Genomic DNA, 22,940 nt, shown 5'->3' with positions numbered 1-22,940 from the left:
AAGCCTCAAACTCACTGTGAGTCCATGATCCTCTGCTTCTCCCGCCCATGTGCTGGGCTGTGACCATGCACCCCCTTATCCAGCTACCCTGACATACAGTTTTTTGTTTTGTTTTTCCTTGTTTTTTGGTTTTTGAGTCAGGGTCTTTCCATATAGACCAGTCTGGCACCAAACTAAGACCCTCCTGCCTCTTTCTCTGAGGACAGGGATTAAAGGCACTCACCACGATGCCTGTCCATTTTTGGGGTTTCTTTTAAACTCAACCACAACATTTTTGTTGAGTTAAACTTTGTATAATTACAAGGATTAAATTTTCAAAGCCTCCCCACCCCCCACTCTTGCTACTGGATTTTCCAGATAAGGAAGAAAACCTTTTCAACCCAGGAAGGCAACTGAGTGTAGGTCAGTGGGGTTGGGGTTTGCGGATGGGTCATATTTCCACGCAGTACAAAATGGCCGTGGGATCTGATTGGTGCTAGAAGTTACGCCATTGGCTGTGTTTAGCATATTTAAAGACCAGTGGGGTATTGCCCACAAAGACCTAGTGTCTAAGACCTTTTAGAATTTTGTCACATGCCCAGTGTCCTATCAAGTGTTTATATATTAAAGTTCTCATTCTTTGGAGGATACTCGCATCTTTATTCATACGTGAACGTTTCTTTTTCTTTTCTTCCCAGTGACGATCTTTTCTCCTTGCCTTACTGCCCGGGGAAGACCCTAGTGGTTGGCGCGTCCTATGTCGCCTTGGAATGTGCAGGATTCCTGGCTGGTATCGGCCTAGACGTCACTGTAATGGTGCGGTCCATTCTCCTTAGAGGATTTGACCAGGACATGGCCAACAAAATTGGTGAACACATGGAAGAGCATGGTATCAAGTTTATCAGGCAGTTCGTGCCGACGAAAGTAAGTGCGTTTGCTGTGCAGTGCTTGGGTTATGTTCTTGGTGAGAGGCAAAAGGACAGGATGGCGGTAGAAGCAGACAGACCTTTGAGCATTAGGGGCTGTCAGGAGCGCCGTGCTAATGCCCGCGCTGACTCCTGCCTCAGTGCCATTGCTGTGTCCACACCAGCGACCCCTTGCCTTGATGCATTGACAGCATCCGTTCATGGCAGGGCCCCTGGTCTACATCACTAGAACTCTGAATGCACACATCCATATACTAGACTCTCCCCTTCGCCCCTCTGTGCTTTCTGCAGGAAAACAGTTTCTTGGACACACTGCCATCACAGGCACTGTATAATCCCGCTGTCTTGGAAATAATTGTTCGTGGGCTGGCTTCCCCACTCCATTTAATCTTTCCCATAAGGGATCTAAAATACAAGATACGAGCTATGTCTATGACTTCGTCACCATTACCTTATAAGAGTGGTGGCCCTGTGCTGGGGGCAGAGCTCAGTGGCAGAGCGCATGTCTAACAAGCAGAAGGCTCTAGGTTCCGTCTACACTCGCACATGCATACATGCTACAAGGTCAAGTGGGTCGCTTAGCATCTTAGACCAGCAGTTTCTGCTCATATGGGTGAAATGGCTTGGTTTGGCACAGTTTAGAAATGCTAGGCTGACTGTTTTGTGTGACTGACTCTCTAGTGCTGGCCTGGCAAGAAAGATAGAGTTTTGGGATCAGACTCACTTGCCTGTCTGTCTGTTGCTGAATGACTTAGAGAGTTATTTAGCCTCTCCAAGCCTTCATCTCTTCTGTACATTGAGAATAATGGCGGCACCATTTTTTCACATATTTCCTGTGAGGTGCTAGCCAATGTCCCTGTGGAGCACAGCGTGGCTCTAACCTTGCCTGTCTGACCAAAGTGTGAGGGCTGAGCTTTGGATTTCTTGGGAGTTACCAGTACTTCATCTCTGTACTTAAGTGGTTCTCAACCTGAGTCGTGACCCCTTTGAGGGCGCCAACGATCCTTTCACAAGGCCATCAGAAAGCACAGGCACTTACATTATGGATCATAGCAGCAGCAAAATTAGTTATGAGGTAGGAATAATTTTATGGTTGGGGGTTACAACATGAGGAACTGTGTTAAAGGGTCACAGCATGAGGAAGGTTGAGAACCACTGCTCTGGCTGGTTTCAGGGAACAGGCATAGCCCCCGTTTTCATTCCAGCTGTGATTAGGAGACAGCTGTGTGTTGTGCTGTGGGAAATACCTGCTTTTCTGAACTGAAACTCCTCCTGAGTAGTGTCTACTTTCAAGGAGTGGTGGACTGTTAGAGCTGGTGCCCTTAGCCTGTAGGCTGTCACAAATGTGGGTGCTGTAGGCTGTCACGAACACCGGTGTGCTCTAGGTCATCACAGACATCTGCGTGCTGTAGATTGCCAGGGGCATCTGCATGCTGTAGGTTGCCAGGGGCATCTACGTGTTGTAGGATGAGGGTGTTCTTTTTCCTGCTAATTCAGGAGGCTACTCACTCCTTTTCTGTATCTGCAGCAGCTGGTGAACTTGTACTTAAACATATCTTTCCCACTGTGAGTCCTGGGGCTTTCTGACTTCCATTTAAGTCCTTGCTCACATACTTTACCATTTTGTCAGTGAAAGTGAACATTTGTAGTCAAAAAGGGATGCTCTGACGTTGAGTAGCCGTGACTCCCATCGTATGCCCTGAGACAGCAGAGGGTGATGGGTCCGTCTTGGGGATGTTCTAGGATTGGTCCATCTTAGGGATTGTGCTATGATGGGTCCACTATGTGTTCTCCACTTTCTTTTCCACTTTCTTCTCTGTTCAAGAATTATTTGAGCAGAAGCCTCTTAAGCAAGCAGTGTTAGCGAGGTCAATGGAAGTTGCTTCTCCAGTGTCGCTATTGGGGGAGATGAGGTCCCTGTCAGTCCTCTGCTTCCGAGGATGAAGCATATGGAAATAGAAGAAACAGCTGATCCTCCTTGTCTGCATCTTTGTTTTCCTTTTGTAGATTGAACAGATTGAAGCAGGGACACCAGGCCGACTCAAGGTGACCGCTAAGTCCACAAACAGTGAGGAGACCATAGAAGACGAATTTAACACAGTAAGGAGTGGGCCCAGGTCGGGCTGGGCGTCAGTTACGTACTTGGGGTAACTTTTCCTCTCTAAAATGATCCTGTTCTTTGCACAGATGTTCTAAGACATCTCAGTGACTCTGGTGTTAGCATTCATTTTATCACAAGGATGGCTTGCTTCAACCCTCCTTTTGGTAACTTAATATCCTGTACGCCAAGTTTCACAGATAGGCAGAGGTTGCTAATGAGCTAGCCTCGGCCCATGCGGTCCCTTTTCACCTTTCCAGACTGTCGCTTAGCACATAATTCAGCTATGGGCCATGCACTTTGTCCTTAGGTTTGTCTAACTTAACTTGGGCAGCAACTCCCTTTCTCGTAAGAAATGCCGAGAGATGTTTGCGTTGTCTGTTCAAAAGACTGAAACAGGAAAGGTCTTAGTTTGCTTACACTCCTGACTTTTATTAATGAACGGTGTTTCCCAAGCCCGTGTTAAGTAGTTTATGCAGTGGTTTTGCTAATACTTTATTATTTTTTTCAGGTGTTGCTTGCAGTAGGAAGAGATTCTTGTACAAGAACTATTGGCTTAGAGACCGTGGGTGTGAAGATCAATGAAAAGTAAGGGGACCACACGGCGCGGCTCCTCACTGCTTCCCTCGCTCTGCGGCTGCCGGGAGCTTTGCTGAGCATTTTGACCCCTGTGCACTGTTGTGCTTTGTTAGTAACGGAGCATTGCTCTTGAGAGGAGAAAGGGTATGTGGTGTCATGTCACTAATCGCAGCAATTCACGGTTGCAGGACCGGGAAGATACCTGTCACAGATGAGGAGCAGACCAATGTGCCTTACATCTACGCCATCGGTGACATTCTGGAGGGGAAGCTGGAGCTGACCCCCGTGGCCATCCAGGCGGGGAGATTGCTGGCTCAGAGGCTGTATGGCGGCTCCACTGTCAAAGTGAGTTTTGTGTTGTCACCTGCTGAGACAGTGGTTTCTGTCGTTGTCTTGCCTCTCTTAATTGCTTTTTTCTCCATTTGACACAGTGTGACTATGACAATGTCCCAACGACTGTGTTTACTCCTTTGGAGTATGGCTGCTGTGGCCTCTCTGAAGAAAAAGCTGTAGAGAAATTTGGGGAAGAAAATATTGAAGTAAGTTCTTTTCCTCCTTTTCACGTTGCCTTCTTCAAAGCGTCAAGATGGTTTCAGATGTGCAGAAAAGTGCAATTAAGCAGATGAATGAGTCACGGGTGCTTGCAAGCTACCAGGCGCTCACAACGATGGCTTCAACAGCCTCTCTGTAACAGTACAGCGTATGTCAGTGGCCACGGTAGGCAGAAGTTGCTAACAAGCTAAAGAGAAGCTGGGAATTGAACCCAGGTCTTAACTGCCGAGCGTTGTCTCAGATCTGTGGCCATGGTCATGATCCACTGCCTGCTTTTATAATTACTGTTGGAGGATCAGTTGTCTATCAAAAGTATCTAGCGGCCGGATGGTGTAAGAGCACTTCAGTACAAGCTTAAGGACCTGAGTTCAGATCCGCGGCACTCACAGAGAACGTGGGTCTGCATGTATCGGTGGGCGGGGCCAGCAGGCAGTATCCACCCGATGAATGCTGGGCCTTTGCTGGCCGATAGCCTCAACAAAGAATGGTGTGCTCCAGGCTCAGGGGAATAAGGCAGGGCGTGATAATAGTGCCCTATATAGTAATATACACTATACTATACATATAATAGTAGTCTTTTTTTATATCCTCATGGGACACACAGGCCTGCACAAATGTTACCTTTCTAGGTTTTTTTTGTAAGTATTTTTATTTTAAGGCTGGTAACCAAGTCACGTTCACACAAAGCCTGCATTTTCTTACTTTGCTTTGCTGTTTTCCTTACAAAAGTAATATATTTGCACTGAAGAAGTTTTGAATGACCCAATTAAGGAAGTAGGAATCAACCACTCACAGATGCTGTTGTAATGTAGCCGTTTGGAAGGGTCCCCTAGTCTTTCCCTGGGTAATTCTATGATGTGTCGCCCTTTCGTGTATCAGATCACTGATCTGGTTCCCAGCGTACTCCGAGGCTAGTCCTTAGAGGAGGCGGCTGTCTTGTATGTCATGCCCAAGACACATCCTCTGGTCCCCTGCTCCTCCCTCCTCCCTCCCGTGCTGTCCAGTGAGGTACCCGGAGGAGATTTCTGGAAGCAGGAAGCAGCATCAGCTAGGCGGTTGTCCCTGCCAGCTCCCCGGCTTTTGTTCACAGCCATCATTACTCTGAGCGAGTGACGCTCACCCTCCCTGATGCTGTGACCCTTCAGTACAGTTCCTCAGGTTGTGGCAACCCCCAGCCATAAAAGTATTGCAGTGATATTGAGAACTACTGATCTACGCTAGCCAGGTGGTCACCTTGTATTTTTTCTTTCTTTTTTGGAAACATGAATATGTCTATTATGTCAATCGATGAGGCTGTCTTAGAACCCCCTATGTAGACCAGTATAGCCTCAAACTCAGATCCACCTGCTTCTGCTTCGGCTTCCCAAGTGCTGGCCTTAAAGGCCACGTGACCACTGTGCCTGGCTTGAATTCTTATGTAAGACAGTAATCTCGTGGTTTCCTTGGTTTTTTGTTATATTACGTAAGGTTCACCAATCATGTTGAAATAGGCAAGATTAGTCGGAGGGGACTGACAGCAAAGGTTCAGGTGTTTGCCTTTCGGCCAAGTCAGTTGATTCTGCGAGCTTTAGTAACAGTGCTAGTTAGTAAATTACCTCCACCCGTACTGCTGGACAACATCACCCTTGAGTCTGAACTGTGCTTGTGTCTTCCAGGTTTACCACAGTTTCTTCTGGCCATTGGAATGGACAGTTCCATCCCGGGATAACAACAAATGTTATGCAAAAGTCATCTGTAACCTTAAAGACAACGTAAGTGCAGTAGTAGTCTTTGTGGAATCTGTACCTTTTGAGACAGCTCAGGTTTGACCATGAGATACGTTAAGATTCCACCCATTGGTGTCCGAAGCCCCAGAGGCAGCATCTGAGGCTCCCCTGCCTGCTGCTCATTCATCTTTCCTGGTCCATGGCCCCACTGAAGGAAGTCAGGGGACTCTTAGAGCTTCTCTGGGTTGATGAGTGAAGAGCCGTGAAGTCCTAAGCTACCTAAAATAAAAAGAACCAAAAACAAACCAAAACCTTGATCCTCTGTGGCTGGCTCTGAGGGACAGCTGTGGTGGGCAGAGCTCGGACTTGACTGGGCTCCAAATGGAGATGTAACCCACGGCTACACTGGTGACCAAGCCTGAGGGCAGACTCGTCCGCCTCCCAGCTATTCCAGACCCAGAGTGAGCGAGATTGAGTACCTTAGAAATACATTTCATGTTATAGCCCAGAACACATGTGTGCATACACACGTACTATCTTTCGGTATTGCCCCAGAAACTGAATTTTTCATATTCAGCACCTGACCTTAGAAATCCCTTCAGGGGGCTGGGGATTTAGCTCCAGTGGTAGAGCGCCAAGGGGAAGCCCAAGGTTGCCCGGTCCCCTTGAAAAAAAGAACCAAAAAAAAAAAAAAAAAAAAAAAAGAAATCCCTTCAGGAAAAATATGAATAAAGCTGAAGCCTTGAGTCAAACCCCCAAGGAATGTGTTTAGATTACTAAAATAGTCTTATGGTTTGTCTGTAACGAAGACAGACTTTATTTAAAAACTACTGTTTTACATGAGACAGATTTCTTTTTTCAGAATCCAGAGGGTTTCAGGCCATGGCCTTGGATGCAGAGGTCATCACTGACGTAGACATTTAGTAAATGAATAGACTAGGTTAACCCCTAATGAACCACGCACTGACATAGGGACCTATTGCGTGTCACTTTCTCTTATCTTCAGACGTAAGTTTTATTAAAGCATGATATATCTGAGTGTCATCTGACTTCACAGTGACTGAGCGTCCTTGGTTTTAAACAGCTTAGCGCTCCACATGTGACACATGTAAATACACACTCACACCCAGAAGCGCTTACTGCTCACCGCTCAGGTCAGTGAGCCCCAGCCTTTCCTGGGTGAGAGATCAGCAGTGCAGGTACAGTTCATAGCAGCCCCGTTCCCTGGACACGCCGTTCCACCGCTCAGCATCTCTGTTAGTCAGTGCTGAGATAGCGCGACTGTGACCGCTGATGATTCCTATCTTCTCGTCCTGCCCATGCTGTGGCCGAGGACACTGATAGGGTGCAGTCTTTCGCCTAGCAGAGCTGTTAGATGCCAGCCGTGTGGCAGCCATGTCAATGACGTCACTCCCTCCTCCTATGCTTTCACTGTCTTACGCTCTGTCCCTACCTCTTCAGAAGTGGGTGTCTCTCGCCTGCTCGTGTGTTTACCTATGTATAAACATTACGCCGTGCTTTGGGACTTAATTAAAGGAGTCCTCCTTGGTCAATGGAGCCTGGCACCTTTTACAATTAATTCCATTTTTTGAGAAGAAGGGATGAAGCTCAGTGGTAGAGGAGTTGTTTAGTTTGCTCACAGTCCTGGGTTCAATCCCTGGGACTGCATGAATAAGACCTGATTAGATTTCTTATGCTCTCCTATGTTATGATATGCAGACCTTGGGGATTTTCAATGTTTTTATAGCACATGGGTGCACCTCATTCACACCCAAACCCCCAGGTGTCTGACGTAGGTTATGTCACAATACTGACCGCAATATTGACTGCTTCTAAATATTTACACGCAACTATTTTTTTTATTGTTTCTTACTTGTTTTCATTTCACATGCATCGATGTTTTGCCTACATTTATGTCTGTGTGAGGATGTCAGATTCTCTGGTACTGAAGCTACAGGAAGTTGTGAGCTGCCATGTGGCCACTGGGAATTGAACTCAGGACCTCTGGAAGAGCAGCCAGGGCTCTTAACCACTGAGCCATCTCTCCAGCCCCAGAGGTTCCCGTTTCACACACCTATTTTTTTTTTTTTTTACTTTTATTTACTCTCCATTAGTTTAAATCCGGGATGGGTACAGCATCACACAGATTCTGTGTCCAATGGCCTTTGCAGGAAGGTTGCTTCGGAATTTGGCATGAACCATGCCACTGTTTCCATGGGCCCGAGTTACTTTTCCACAGATCACTCTGGTTTTGTTTGGTTTGCCTCCAGGAGTCACTGTATTGTTTTTTGCTTTGTACACAAAAGCACACCTCTTGCCTAAGTAGAACTCAGTTTCATCTCGGGCATAAACACCTTCAATTTTAAGAAAAGCCATGTGCTCTCTTTGGTTCTGGAGGCCTTGCGTGTAGCCAGCAAAAATGGCCTTGCACCACAGCCTTCCAGACATACTTGCTTTTTTTTTTGAACTCCTGTTCCCAGCAGGCCCCAGAAATCTGCCCTCAAAGTTCAGCAGCAGAAACTCTCCTCCACCTATTTTTTTTCTTTATGGTTTTTATTTATCCTTTGACTGTTTCTAAGGAAGTCTCTGCACGTTGGCTGGCAGCCCATGACCTGCATTGCTCGTTTATTCCAAGCAGAGCGACTGGTCTAGTCTGTCAGCTCTGAAAATGTACCCACGGAACTGTGAGACATGAGATTTCTCTTCCTGGCAGAGATAATCTGGGCTTGGCATTTCGATTTTCTCCACACCAGTAATTCCCACACAGGCACTTCAGACCCCAGGCATTTCGGAAGGGTCTGGACGGTACCTGAGTTGCACTTCCTGTGCCCAGAATGTCAGCTAAATGATCTTGAAGTTGAGTGACTTCCCTTAAGCCTCAGTCACCACAGAAAATAGTCAGGCTCTGAGAGGACCTGAGACACTGCCCTCTGCTAGAGTTGTCCGGAATGGCCGTGCGGCTAAGGAGTTGCAGACGCTGCACTTTCCCTCAAGTTCATGTGTTCTCCTCCGGCTTCTTGTTCTTATGACAGACTCATCACTTGTGCAGCACACAGTGGGGCTTTAACAGCCCATGGTCTGTGGAAGTCCCAGGGCTGTGGGGAGAGACTGGAGAGACCAGCTTACCCAGATCCCTCTCTCTTGCATCGTAGGAACGTGTCGTGGGCTTCCACGTACTGGGTCCAAATGCTGGAGAGGTGACGCAGGGCTTTGCAGCCGCACTCAAGTGCGGGCTGACCAAGCAGCAGCTGGACAGCACCATTGGCATCCACCCGGTCTGTGCAGAGGTGAGTCACGGGCGGACACTTCCCAGCTCCACTGAAAAGGCCTCTGTTACTTTTATTACTGTTTGTCTTAAAGTGTTTCTGTGGTGAGTATTCTGTGGTAGTGGTTTGGGAAAGCCTCCAGGCGGGTGATAGGGTGATAGGGTGTGGGTATCCAAGAATGATGCTGGGAAGTGATGCATCTAATGACAGAGCAAAGGATGGTGAAACTGGAAACGGCCTGCTCTGGGCCTCTGGGTGCCAGTGTCAGTGCTCGCTGTCCACGTCATCTAGGCCTTAGCACTGTTACCATGGCCTAGAGTGACAGGAAGGACCGGTGTGAGTTAATAATGGCAGCTTTTATCTGTGTGCCATAGCCACATAGGAGGGGCGTGTGTGTGTGTGTGTGTGTGTGTGTGTGTGTGCGTGCATTCTTACTGGATCCTGCTGTGCTTGTGTGTGTAGGCACATAGGAGGGGTGTGTGTGTGAGCGCGTGCATTCTCACAGGATCCTATTCTGCAGTTCATAACTGGTTGGTTTCTGTTTCCACTTGTGTTGAACATGTCAGCTTTCAGAAGACACAGGAAGGAAGGGGGCTGAGGAAATGGCTCATGGGTAAAGTGTTTTTTGCACAGAAGAGGACCGAGCACGCTGGTGTGGTGGCATGACTGTAATCCCAGTATGGTGTGGGGCGGGGGTCAAAGGGTCAGGGAAAGAAGATAGATGGATACCGGAAGCAGGTTCAGTGAGAGATTCAAAATGTAAGGTAGAGATCAACAGAAGAAAACACCAGAGGTTTCGTGACCCCGGCCTCCACATAACCATGTATACACATGCATGTGCTTGAGCACACACACACATGACACACGAAAGGCTTGAGTGTCAGAGGGTAGAGTGCCTGCCTCAGCATGCAGAAAGCTGAGTTTAATCCCACGCCACACAAACTGCGCCCGGTAGATACACCTGTGATCCCAGTACCGAGGGGGAGGCAGGAAGATCAGGGAAGGATCATAGGCTGCAGACCCCTATTCTAAGCACAGCCACAGCCGTGGGAAAGCCCTGCACTTTGCATTTCTGTCACAGAGGTGATGTCCTCCTCCAGGTTGGCATGTGCTAACTTGATCGGAAACATGAAATACTAAGCCCTTCCTCCAAACAGGCACGGCAGAGAGGTAGTGGGACATGAGTCATAGAAACCGCCATTTTTGACATTTAAAAATGTCAAAATAAAAACTTTTATTTTGAAAAAACTTTGAAGACTGAAGAGTCTACATTAATACAATTTTTTCGTTTTTTGAAACAGGGTTTCTTTGTGTAGCCTTGGCTGTCCTGGAACTTACTTTGTAGACCAGGCTGGCCTCAGACGCAGAGACTGCCTGCCTCCCGCCTCCCGAGTGCAGGGCTGAAGGCGCGTACACCGTGCCCTTCATCTTGGGTTACATTAGCTTGACAGTGCAGCGTCACAGACTGCCTCATGGGGACGGTGTCAGTGGGTTTTGTTTTGATTTAGAATATATTAACAGTGTCACAAATGTATAATGTCAGAAAGTGGAAACTAGACTGGCGGGATGGCTCAGCAGTTAAGAGCTTATACCCCTTTTGCAGAGAACAGAGTTCAGTCTCAAGCACACTCATCGGGGTTCACAGCCCCCAGCAACCCTAGCTCCAGGGAAACCGAGGTGTCTGCGACACTTGGCGTTTGGTCACAGGTGCACATAAATACTTTCTAAGGTGATAAAAGCCAATAATAAGATCTTGAAAAGAAACAACAGAAATGTATCTTCTCCCTGTTCTGGCCACCCTTTCCCCACTCCGAGCATCTCCACCTCAGAAGCCTGGAAATGTCTCCGGACGGCTTCAGTACTGAGGGAAGGGAACTTGGAGCACAGAGTGGAGACCCTGAAGACAAATTTGAGTTAGTGTTGGTAAGACCTCTGATAACTGACTACATGAGGGCCTACTGTGTGTGCCAGGCAGTGTGTTCTCCCTGTGTCAGTTTCTTTCCTGAGGAACCTGAGGGCAGCATCTCCTGGTGACAGACTAGGCCGTTGAGGACAAATTGCGAGGACTTGGCCCGCGGTTGCCCAGCCTGAGTCGTGATCTTACTCAGTGAAGTCTGGCACGGCTTAGCTTCTCAGTTTGGCTTGCAGCAAAGTTACCTAAGCTAGCACGGGAAGACGCTCGCAGAGTGGGTAGGAGGGGGGTGTTTGAGACTGTGGCAGCTGAGTCAGACTGGGTAGCTGTTTCTCCCCAGGGTCCTTCACACACACAGAGGGTGCGCTGGGCTGAAGGTTGCCTGGGTGTTTGCAGGAGCCGACTAGGTTTTGTAAAACCACCTCAGGCTGCCTTTGTTGTTTTGCTTTGTGTCTTTGCCTGTGTGAGCTCTCCTTGATTAGAAATTAAAATGTTGGGAAATCGATGGGATAGAAGTAAAGGGGGTCAGAAACCCAAGCCACTTGACAGTTGTAGCTAATTGAAGATTGGCGGCTAATTTACATACCTGTCACATTCTCATGTTCCTCAGGCGCTTTATTGAATTTCACAAGTGTCAATCCATTGATGGATTAGAAATAATGGTGACTTAGGAATGGGTCCTGAGCTAGTGTGAAGTGCTCCTGGGCCATCTCAGCCCCGCCATCTGTTGCCCTGAGGCAGAGCACACGATGAACTCGGTCCTGCTGCTGCTTAGAGGAACTTAGGAAACAGCATGGTCCATTGTCCGCCTCACTGGAGCGGTGGCCGTGGACCCGGGCAGACTCCCCAGCTGTGAGTTCCCTCTGGAATTTCTATAGGAAACTCCACTCTTATTCTAACTGGAGGTCTCTGAGGATCCCCAGGACCTGGAGGGTCTCTGATACGTGGTTCCAGCTAATCAACTTCACTTGTGAGGAGAAAAAGCGAACACAGAAAGATCCTCCAAAGCTTTCCCTTTAAAATGTCTACTGTCTTAAAGCACAGGCTGCATCCGGTAGGAGAAGGAAATTGGGGATTCCAAGCTGAGCCCAGCTTGAACTGCACAGTGAGACCTTGTCTCCAGAAAACAACACAGACCGTCTTAAAATGCATCAAGAGCTTTTTTGTTTTGTTTTGTTTTTTAACGTTTAATACATTCCCATTCTCCAGAGAGGGTGGCAGCCTCGTGGGGCACCATGAGCCTGGGGCCAGACTGGACGGCCCCGGGCAGATGCTTTCGACAGCACCCGGACCAGGACCTGGCTCTGTGTGCTGCCCTCCAAGGTCGCTGTTTACAGATAAAAGCTTTTACAAACATTCTGAAGCAGGGGCAGGAGAGTGCAGCCGTGACTTACCTTCCTCTTCTCTCTAGGGAGCCATCGGTGCAAAACACAGATAACATCTTTTTTAAATTCCCCCACTTCTTCATGGGCTAGTTCTTATCCAAGCCTCGTTCTGAATCTCTCTAAACCCCAAGAAACAAAACAAACCTGCAGGCTTCAGGAGCCAAGAGTCTGTTTAAATATCCACCCTTGCCCATTCCTTTCCTGACATCATAAACACTGAGAAGAACTTGTCTGATGGTGTCTTCAGTCATACACACTACTGCTATTCTGACAGCTATTTTCAGGGTCCCACACTGTCGTGTGCCCCATCCCCAGACCCCATCCATAACGCTTTCTTTTTAAACAAAGGAATCCCTTTTCAGAAACAGTTGGGCCGGCTCAAAGCGTGTTAGCGTTCACTGTAGGGTGCTAATGAGCCTAGTGCGATTGGGTGGGAATGTGCTTTTCTGTGTAGTACAGAAGGGCCGAGTTCCGGTTTTACATCCTCACTGACAAAGGTGATCTCCCATTACAGTTCCTTGGGTTTGAATGTGAATTAGTCATATTTTAAGATTTGGCCCATAAGTCCTCAGGTCTGAAGATTTGCAATGCTCCTGCTGTGTTGTTACGGGAAAAGGCTGTGTCTGCCCAAGGCTAAGCTGGAACAGAGGCTCTTCTCCGGACTAGAAACCCCCTTTCTTTATTCAGAGGATGCTTGCCTGATTCCGGTTGCTCTGGTCAATGTACATCAAGATGGCCTTGATTTCTTGCTCTTTTCTTCTTGTTTTACATAGTGGTGTTCATCTGTGAACACTGGTTATTTGGAAGGCTAAGGTAGAAAAAAGTATTGCCATGAGCTTAAAATATATATTGGTTTCTTAGAACACTAACTTATCTATCTATGCATATATATATATTTAGAACCAGTGAAAGTATTATTTGGCAAAACCAAAGTTTGTTCCGGAGTGTCAGCAAAGACGTATGCAGTCTGTATCTGCTTCCTCTGGGCACCCTTCCACATACACTGTGGCCTGTGGTTAAGGAGACTCCGTCTGGCAGGGCAGGTGGAACCTCCTGGAAATGGTGTAAAGGTTCCCAGGCCCATGCTGACATTCGCTGTACTTAGAGATGGAAACAGTCACTGTTGGTAGATGTAAACCTTTGTGGTCAAGCCATTAGGGAATGAATGGCCTGATGAGCGAACCTTGGGACCGTTCCAGAAAAATAACCGGGAGGGGTTCAGCAGCCACCGTGCCCTGTTGGCGGTAAAGTGTTATCTGAGGAGGAGGCTCCACTGAGTCATTCTGTGTGTGGCTCAGATCGCACACATCCTGGTCCTCAAGGAGCCACTGACAAAATCTGCCCTGAGGATCTGACATCAGAGAGCTAAGGTGGAGCCCAGCAGGGCTTTCTGGCCATTGTCACGTCGCCTGTGGGTCAGGGAGAGGAGACTGCAGGGTCTCCCTGCATCTCAGCTCTGACCGGATATGGAACAGAACAGGCACAGGAACCCTGTTGGGAAACCAAAGGGAGAGGGTCTGTGAGACACAAGAAATGCTACAGAATGAGGTGGTCATTTGGTCCCCCAACCCCCCATAGGACAGCAGGCGTCCTTTCCCCGGGCTGCAGTCTGGTGAGTTGGGTTAGCATTCAGTGTGGGAGAGCAAGGGTAGAGAGTGCCTCCAACCACCAGATGTTTGCACACAGGAAACAGCTCGTTTTAATGCAGTGCCTCCTGCTATCCTCTGGAGAACTAGAGGACATCTTCGGTTGGAATACTTGTTCTGTTTCTTTTACACGTCACCTAAGTCATTTTAATGCATGTGGCCCTGTCTGTGAACTTGTTTGCCCAGGAGTTTGACATGCTCTGCCTTCCTCTTCCCTGCAGATATTTACAACGCTGTCGGTGACTAAGCGTTCTGGGGGAGACATCCTCCAGTCTGGCTGCTGAGGTTAAGCCCCAGTGTGGATGCTGTTGCCAAGACTACAGACCATTGCCTGCTTCCTTGTCCACACCCAGGTGAAGTTCAGGAAGGCTCTTGGGTTCTTGGCACCAATTCAGGGTGCTGTCCTAAGGCCACCAGGTCCCTGGGATCTTGTGGGTAGGAGGTGGCAGGTAGAAGAAGGCTGCAGCATCGCACTGGGGTCACCATGACGGACTCAGACTGACATTCGGCAGAGCATCACAGTGCGTCCATGAAGTCACTAGCCTCAAGCCCAAGTGGTGGGCAGTGACAGAAAGCTGTCGATCTGTTGGGTTCAACCTTTCCCTGTAGACTGTTTTAGTCACGCCTTCAAGCTATGTAATGTCAATTCTGTTTTTTCTTTTCTCCATGGGGTTAATGATACTAGAGGTAGGGAATGTTACCAATCAGTTTTTGTCATGGCTGGACTATCCACAGCACGGTCGTTACTGTGTGGAAGGGGGTCAGATGGCTTATGAGAGCCAAACCAGTTTATCCTGAGAAAGACGAATTACCCTGTGGCTAAAATACACTGTTTTTACTAACCTGTGTAGCATTGTCTCCTTTAATAAGTTTAGGTCTTCTGTCCAAACTGAGAAAAACCATGGTCACTTTGGCAAGTTTCCGGCACTGTGTGTCCCTGCCGCTGCTTAGCAAGGGTGGCGGTGACTTGGCTAATCTACTCGGACTCCATTGCGTGGCTCTTGGGTATCATGGAGTATTCCAGCATAGAGCCTGACCAGCAGTAAATGTCTCTCCTGGTACAGTCTGCTGGTCTAAGTGCGCTGAGACGGTTCTCAATGGAGAATGCTTAATTTGCTTTTAACTTCTTGTTTTTGTGAGGTGGGTTTAGTTTTAAGCTTATGTCCCATAAGAGCTCCATTCACAGGCAAGCAGCTCTTTCCGCACACAGCATATGCATCTTCTGAGGTAATGGCTTTATAAGGAAGCTGTTCATAACATAAGTTATTATTATTATTGAACACAGGTGGATGTGAAGGATTTTTTTTCATCGAAAAACCAAATGGTTTTTCTTTTTTCTGTTCAGTGAGCCCACAGAGACCCTGGCAGGACAGCATTGCTGCCAGCATTGCTGCTGGGGCTTTTCCAGTGTAGTTCTTGCTCCTAGGTCACGTGACAGTGATCACGCTGCCTGAGGACCGCGCAGACGGGTTTCCCACCGCACAGCCGCCATGGTGCGGTAGCTCCTTTTCTTGCCCTCCCCTCTGCCCGTCTCCACCTGCAGTACTGAGTGGCGTCTCCCAGTACCCTTTGGGGCCACCTCAGGGAACGGGTTTGCCTGGTATTCAGCCAGCGGCACCCACCCTGCCCCACGAGGCCCCCTCAGATCCGCCCCCCATCCGTGTTGAGGAGGAGAAAGGACCAGGGAACCAAAGGAGTGGACTGTTGAGTCTTATTTATTTATTTTTTGTTTTTCTTCTCCTAAGTCTGCCAGTCTCTGAGATCAGAATGACAGTGTAGGGTAGCCGCCTAATCATGTTGTGATTCTATTGGTGGGGTGGAATGTTCCGCCCCCACGGAAGGAGTACACTTCGTCGTTTATGTTCTGTAATCGCACAATGTACTGTAACCCAAATTCCAATTCCATGTATTTTTATTACAGTTTTTCTGGAAAAAAAAATGTGAACCAATAAAAGGTGTTGATCACATGTGTGCCTGACTGAGTGCTACTCTGGGCTTCTTTGACTGCAGAGCATTGAGTCGGGCCCCTGGCTCTGTACTGAAGGCTGAAATCTGTCAAGTACCAGGCCTCTGTGGTCCTCTGCTATTGCCCGGGCTGAGGGTGTCCTTACAGGATGGTGGCTCTTCAGTTCTGACTGGTCCAGCCACACCATTAAGTCACCTTCTGGGTATCCCAGGAACGTGTGCATGGGGAGCTGCTCCCTCTTGCTCCCAGTGGAGCAAGATGTGAGGGTGTGCATCTTCCTGTCCACCACGCTAAATATTCCCTCAGCCCCTGGAAACGCAGTCTCTGTGATTTCAGTTCCATGTACAGCAATGCTGATGTCCTGTGCACTGTGCCATATTAGCATCAGTCTTTAAGCAAAAGCCCCACTCTGTTAGTTCTTAGCAAGTGTTTTCCCAAAATATATTTGCTCTGTACCCTGAGCAACTGCAGGCTACCATCAGAAACAGCTCCATGAATGCCCCTGAGGTACACGCCAGGCGTAGGGCTTGACACACACCAGCTGGCTTATCCTCAGTGCCCTGACAGAAAGAATGGTAGGTAGCTTGATCCCCAGAACGCTGGCAGGAGGTGGGAGTCGCTTTTTTTCAGGATTTCAGTCGGTTTTTGGTATGCCAAGTCAGAGGCCAGAGCCAGGCTGTGGCACCAAAACCCAGCCTCAGTTCCCTCGATGGACTAACTGACAGGCGGGTGTAACCTGAATTTTTTTAAAAACTTATTATTTTTTTTTTTTATTAACTTGAGTATTTCTTATGTACATTTCACAAGTGTTATTCCCTTTCCGGTTTCGGGCAACATCCCCTTCCCTCCCCCTTCCTTATGGGTGTACCCTCCCCACCCTCCCCCCATTGCCGCCCTCCCCCAGACAGTCTAGTTCACTGGGGGTTCAGTCTTAGCAGGACCCAGGGCTGGGGCTGGGGACAACCCCCTTCCACTGGTGCTCTTACAGGATATTCACTTGCTAGGATATTCACCTATGAGGTCAGAGTCCAGGGTCAGTCCATGTATAGTCTTTAGGTAGTGGCTTAGTCCCTGGAATAAAAACTTATTTTTAATGATGGTTCTTAAATGCTTTAACCTCCCTTTTAGCCTATCACCCACCAGAAGTAGTGGGGAAAAGAAAGGATACAGGGACAACTCCTGTCTGTGTTTTCTGGAAATCAGCAGTTCAATTCACAGGTCAGCAGCAGCTGGACCCACTGGCAAACACTTCAGGGATACACCACAGTCCAGTTCAGTAGAGTCGGGATAGCAAACAAGTCAGCCGTGGCTCAAGGAAGCAGCCAGAAAACTCAACCCCCGCCCCCTCCCTCGTCAGTGTCCATCAAGTTCTGTTTATACCTTCTAAACATCACCGGTCTTGCCTCAGCATGTGTGTCTGTCTCAGTTGACATCACTGCCAATCAGCCCGAGACCTTGCAAGCAGCAAGAAACTGCAGCACGCCACCAGAAGTTTTTTTATGCATCTTTATGGAGTCCCAATAAATGCAGCTCAACCATGCAATGTAATGCGGACCAATACATGCGTGTTCTTAGCAAAGAATCCTTCATCGTATCCTTTCTCCTGTGTCTGCTTCAGTGAAGTATTCCCTCACGGTCCACCTTAGTCTTTTACCTGTGTCCGATTCAGAGAAACACTCCTTCACGTGTTTGCCCCAGCAAAACACCATCGAGCCAACTTTCCAAATGACCCTTAAGTTTCCACTTCATAGCCCATCTTTGAGCAGGAGTGCTGTGAGGGAGGGTAAGCAGGAGTCCGGGAGGACAGGAGCCCCATCTGAGGTACTGGTATATAGGGAGTAGTACTCACGGCTGCCTGGGTTGAGAATCACACTTCCGCCTTACCCCAATCCCTGCCCTGGGTGTCTTAGTTCAGGTTTCGTTGCTGTGAACAGACACCATGACCAATGCAACTCATAAGGACAACATTTAATTGGGGCTGGCTTACAGGTTCAGAGGTTCAGTCCATTATCATCATGGCGGGGAACGTGCCAGTGTCCCAGCAGGCCTGGTGCTGGAAGAGCCTAGAATTCTGCATCTTGATCCAAAGGCAGCAAAAGGAGACTGTGACTGGATGCAGCTTGAGCCTAGGAAATTTCAAAACCCGCCTCCCCAGTGACACACTTCCTCCAAACTAGGCCACACCCACTTCAACAAGGCCACACCTCCAAATAGCCCCACTCTCTCTGAGCCTATGGGGGTCATTTTCATTCAAACCACCACACTGAGTAACTGCTGGTTAGTGTTTACTGTCAACTGGACACAAACTAAAGTCATCTGGGGAGAGGGGACAACTGAGGAACTGTCCAGATCAGACTGTGGGTTTGTCAGTGGCTGGTGCCTGGACAAATGATTGATGTTGGATGGCCCAGCCCACTGAGGGTGGTGCCATCCCCTGGGCTGGTAGCTCTTGAACCAGATAGAGTAAACAAGTCAATAAGCAGCATTCCTATAAGGAGCTGGTTCTCAATATTTTTTAAAAGATTTATTTATTTTATGTATGTGAGTACACTGTCACTGTCTTCAGACACACCAGAAGAGGGCGTTAGATTCCATTACAGATGGTTGTGAGCCACCATGTAATTGCTGGGAATTGAACTCCAGACCTTGGAAGAGCAGTCAATATTCTTAAATGCTGAGCCATCTCTCCAGCCCAGTTTTCAACCTTCCTAAGGCTGTGACCCTGTAACATAGTTCCTCATGTTGTGGTGACCTCCAACCACAGAGTTATTTTGTTGCTACTTCATAATGAAATTTTGCACTGTTGTGTATCATATTGCAAATGTCTGATATGGGTCTCAACCTACAGGTTGAGAACCACTGCTCTATCTATGGTTTCTGCTTCAGTTCTGGTCTGTAGGGCCCTGGGCTGACTTCTCTCAGTAACGGATTATTACAAGTTGAAGTAAAACTTTTCTTCCCAAGTTACTTTTAGTCAGCATTTTATCACAGCAACAAAAGAGCAAACTGACAGGCTGCCAAGGGAGCCTAGGTTTGAACCTCACCTCTGCCTACTGGTGGACTGCCGCTGTTGGAGATGCTGCTTAATGCCATTGTGCCTCAGGTCTCCCATCTGTGAAATGGGAGCTCGCACTTTGCAAGCTAGCGGACAGATCCATCTTGTGTTCAGTGATGAGTCGGAAGCTGAAGGACCGAATTTTGTACCAGGGCCTCCCACTCTTAGCTTCTCCTCCACGGGGGCCTTTCATAGATGCTTGAACTTGGCCTTACTTCCCACCACCCAGCTCGCACCGGGACTCCAGGTTCATGTAGGAATTTTACCCTTTCTTTGGACTGAAAAAGCACACCGTGACATACTGTAGACTAGGACTCCTTTCCCGCGTTTCCACGGCAACCGCCCCCTTTCCACTTTCCTGCCTCTCTTGCTGATTTAGACTGCCTAGAGCAATCCATCCAACAGCACTTCACGTTAACTGCATAACAACCCAATACGTGCCACAGCGTGCCTACTCCTGTAATCCTCAGGAGATCCGGGAGGGCTCAGCGGGGTCTGCCAGTGAGGGGAGAAAGTGGCTATCGGGGTTCTTAGTCACCCACAAGCATCCTTAGTGTTGCTAAGATAGTGACAGCAGGGTCATCCCAACCACTAAGTACCACGAACAAAAGCCCAGCATTTGCTACAACCCTAATTTAAAAAAAAAAATGCTCCTGCAGGTGAAGGCACAATGCCTACATAGTAGGATCTCAGCCTTGAGCTGGTTGGATCTGGTTCCCATACAACCTAAAGACAAGCTCCTTTTACTATGGAGCAGTTTGGGGTGCCGGAAGACGGCAGTTGAGGAATACACACGTGCAGGAGCGTGAAGACTTTCGTGTAGGCCTGAGGGGCCGTGGGGAGAAGCATTATGCATGGGAACCTGGGGACACTCAGTCCGTCACAAGCTGGGGCTCACAGGCCTGCCTGTGGCGCAGGCGACTCCTGAGCCCGAGAAGGTCTGCCCTCTGGTGTCTTCCCTAGGAACAACACGTTGGCTCCTACCAGACCACCATGGTGTTTTATAAGGACAGACACGCAAATGAGCAAGGACACAGAGCCACGAATCACTAGTCCATGATCGGATGGCTTGGTAGTGAGAACTGAGCCCTCATCCCTGCACCCCCAACCATCTCTCAAAGGCCCTACCATGGATGGGCAAGATGGGTCAGTTGGTAAATGCACCTGCCACAAGCCTGCTGACCCCAGGAGGGAAGGAGAGAACTAACTACCTCAAGCTGTTCTCTGAACCCCTTCACACACGTACCTCTCCTCCCCCTGCACACACACAAAATAATTACTAAATATGCAAATGTCCCCCACTGTTACTTTTACCCCATTAACATATATGCATACTTGTATACGTACACATAAACACTTATATTTGTATAGTGATATTATGTGTTTGTGCTTACACACATACATGCACACACACACACTGCATGCAAGTGGTTGTGCGTTTGTGAATTCTGGCCCACACATACTGTCTTAGTTAGGGTTTTGCTGCTGTGAACAGACACCATGACCAAGGCAACTCTTAGAAGGACAACATTTAATTGGGGTCGACTTACAGGTTTAGAGGTTCAGTCCATTATCATGAAGGTGGGAGCATGGCAGCATCAGGAGGAGCTGAGAGTTCTACATCTTCATCTGAAGGCTGATAGGAGAAGACTGGCTTCCAGGCAGCTAGGATGAGGGTGTCAAGGCCACGCCCACAGTGACACACCCACTCCAGCAAGGCCACACCCACTCCAACAAGGCCACACCCACTCCAGCAAGGCCACACCTCCTGATAGTGCCAGTCCCTGGGCTGAGCATCCCATGTGCCAGAGTGTATGTGTGTCATGGCAAACACGTGAAGGTCAGAGGACAACGCTGGGTAGTGGCTCTCACCTTCTACCTTGTTCGACAACAGGATTTCCTGTGACCTGCTACTGTGACCACCAAGCTCACTGGCCCTTGAGCTTCCTGATATTCTCCTGCCTCAGCCTCACCCCTTGCCATAGGAGTTCTGGAATTACGGATGTACTACGATGCATGCCAAGTGTTTAAGTGGGTTCTAAGAATACATATCCTCACGCTTGCATGGCAAGCATTTAACTACTGAGTCGTTTCCCCAGCCTGGGGATGAAATTCTGTCTGAGCCTCAGAGGTAACCATGTCCAACCGTGACAGCACATCCAGAGGTGGTCTCTCCGAGGTCACTGCTTCTGGAGCCACACGGGTGCGTGGATAACACGCCACACTGGATCCCAGCTTTAGCTCTCTTAAAGGAGACCCTTTAGTACTCTCTAAACAGCTGGTCAGTTGTTTACTGTTTTCCAGAATTTGTTGGGTGAGCTGTGAAAGGCCTCATTACATTACATAGGGGGTTTCTGGAATTTTCCGTCTTCCCACCTCTGAGTGGAAAGCAATTCTGACCCGGCAGTTATTTTTGGAAAACACCAGCTTCCCTCAGAAAGGGCCCTCAGTGCAGAATGCCCCTGGCAAGCCAGTTGCTGGACTCTGTGGGTGAAGCTATGAACTGTGCACCCCAGGCAGCTCCAGCTAGTTCTGTTTCCTTCTCTCTTCCTTCCCACTTCCTCTCCCCCAAGCCTTGTCTAACAGCCAGGCGTTTGTGTGCTTCCTTGGGACTGTTGGGCACAGGCCTGTGTGGTTGCCTCTCTGTTCTGTCTCCACAGACCTGAGCTGCTGCCCCCCTCCCCAGCGCCCCACCCTGGCTGACACACACAACCTTCGCCTGTTCTCACACTGCCCCTCCCAGGAGGCCTCTGTCCTGCATGAGAGATTGGCTTTCTGTGGGAGCTGTGGGTATCCTACCTGAGGTTTTGTTGGTTGCTGGTGGGGTCTGTCCCTTCATTTGCCACACAAAAATCAATCTCGTGGGAGGTCCAAGCAGGGCTAATTGGGTACTTGCCCTGCCCACCTAGGTTACGAAGGAGCAGGGTACCCAGGCCACTGTGGCAGACCAGCCATTTCAGGCCACTGAGAAAAACACGACTGTTGTGACTCTTGTTGACTAACCTTCCATCCAAACCCTTCCACGCTGGCTCTGGTGCTTCAGAAGAGTCTGGGCTTTGGTTCTCCATGTTTCCTTGGTCCATCCTGGCGTGACAGGCAAAGCTGTGATGTTCTAGTCTTCAGCACCGGCAGGGACAGTCTGAGCATCACACAGGCTTCATCCTTTGTTACCTCGGCAGCCCTGGCTCAGGTGTGCCCCTTACCCAGGAGAACACTAAGACCCACAAAGGACAAGCCACTGGCTGGGGTCACCTACCCTGTCAAAGGTCAAGACTCAGACACAGATCCAGAGTAGGTGACTTTGTCCTTATCCTGTGCCTCCCTTCTTTCTTCTCCTAAGCTATTGTCCCTTGCAGGGAGCTGAGACTTCCTAGGGTCCACTCTCCAATTAATCCAAACTGTAAACATTCCTCTCTCTCTCTCTCTCTCTCTCTCTCTCTCTCTCTCTCTCTCTCTCCTCTCCCCCCTTTCCGTTCTCCCTCCCTCTCCATCTCTCCCTCCCTCCCTCTCCCTCCCCCTCCCCTTCTCCCCTCTCTCCCCTCCCTCTCCGTCTCTCTCTGTGTGTATAGTGTGCATGTGTTATATGTGAGTGTGTGTATGTGTGCATGTGTTATATGTGAGTGTGTTTATGTGTGCATGTGTTATATGTGAGTGTGTGTATGTGTGCATGTGTTATATGTGAGTGTGTTAAGTGTATGTTGTGTGTGTTATATGTGAGTGTGTTAAGTGTATGTTGTGTGTGTTATATGTGAGTGTGTTAAGTGTATGTTGTGTGTGTTATATGTGAAGTGTATGTTGTGTGTGTTATATGTGAGTGTGTGTATGTGTGCATGTGTTATATGTGAGTGTGTGTATGTGTGCATGTGTTAT

General features: G+C 48.6%; 2 protein-coding genes across 4 annotated transcripts in view; one reads left to right on the top strand and one right to left on the bottom strand.

Moving 5' to 3' along the window:
• The window catches only part of Txnrd1 (thioredoxin reductase 1), a 38,546-nt gene extending 22,530 nt beyond the window's left edge, over positions 1-16,016 (top strand). For all 3 annotated transcript variants that reach the window (XM_032910625.1, XM_032910617.1, XM_032910633.1), the window contains 8 exons: positions 678-903; positions 2,913-3,005; positions 3,515-3,591; positions 3,771-3,927; positions 4,014-4,121; positions 5,790-5,885; positions 8,993-9,127; positions 14,271-16,016. In XM_032910625.1, coding sequence (XP_032766516.1) covers positions 678-903; positions 2,913-3,005; positions 3,515-3,591; positions 3,771-3,927; positions 4,014-4,121; positions 5,790-5,885; positions 8,993-9,127; positions 14,271-14,333 — 955 coding nt within the window. In that variant the 3' untranslated portion in view covers positions 14,334-16,016. The remainder of the gene's footprint in view (positions 1-677; positions 904-2,912; positions 3,006-3,514; positions 3,592-3,770; positions 3,928-4,013; positions 4,122-5,789; positions 5,886-8,992; positions 9,128-14,270) is intronic.
• Positions 7,940-8,288, bottom strand: LOC116907604 (60S ribosomal protein L35a-like). Its single transcript, XM_032910659.1, has one exon. The coding sequence runs from the start codon at positions 8,286-8,288 to the stop codon at positions 7,956-7,958; it is 333 nt and encodes a 110-aa protein (XP_032766550.1). The 3' UTR covers positions 7,940-7,955.
• Positions 16,017-22,940: the final 6,924 nt, after the last annotated feature.

Source organism: Rattus rattus, chromosome 1 (assembly GCF_011064425.1).
Source record: "Rattus rattus isolate New Zealand chromosome 1, Rrattus_CSIRO_v1, whole genome shotgun sequence".
In the NCBI taxonomy this organism is placed as follows: domain Eukaryota; kingdom Metazoa; phylum Chordata; class Mammalia; order Rodentia; family Muridae; genus Rattus; species Rattus rattus.
Note: the sequence above shows the minus strand (reverse complement) of the source record. Positions and strands in the feature narration are given on the sequence as shown.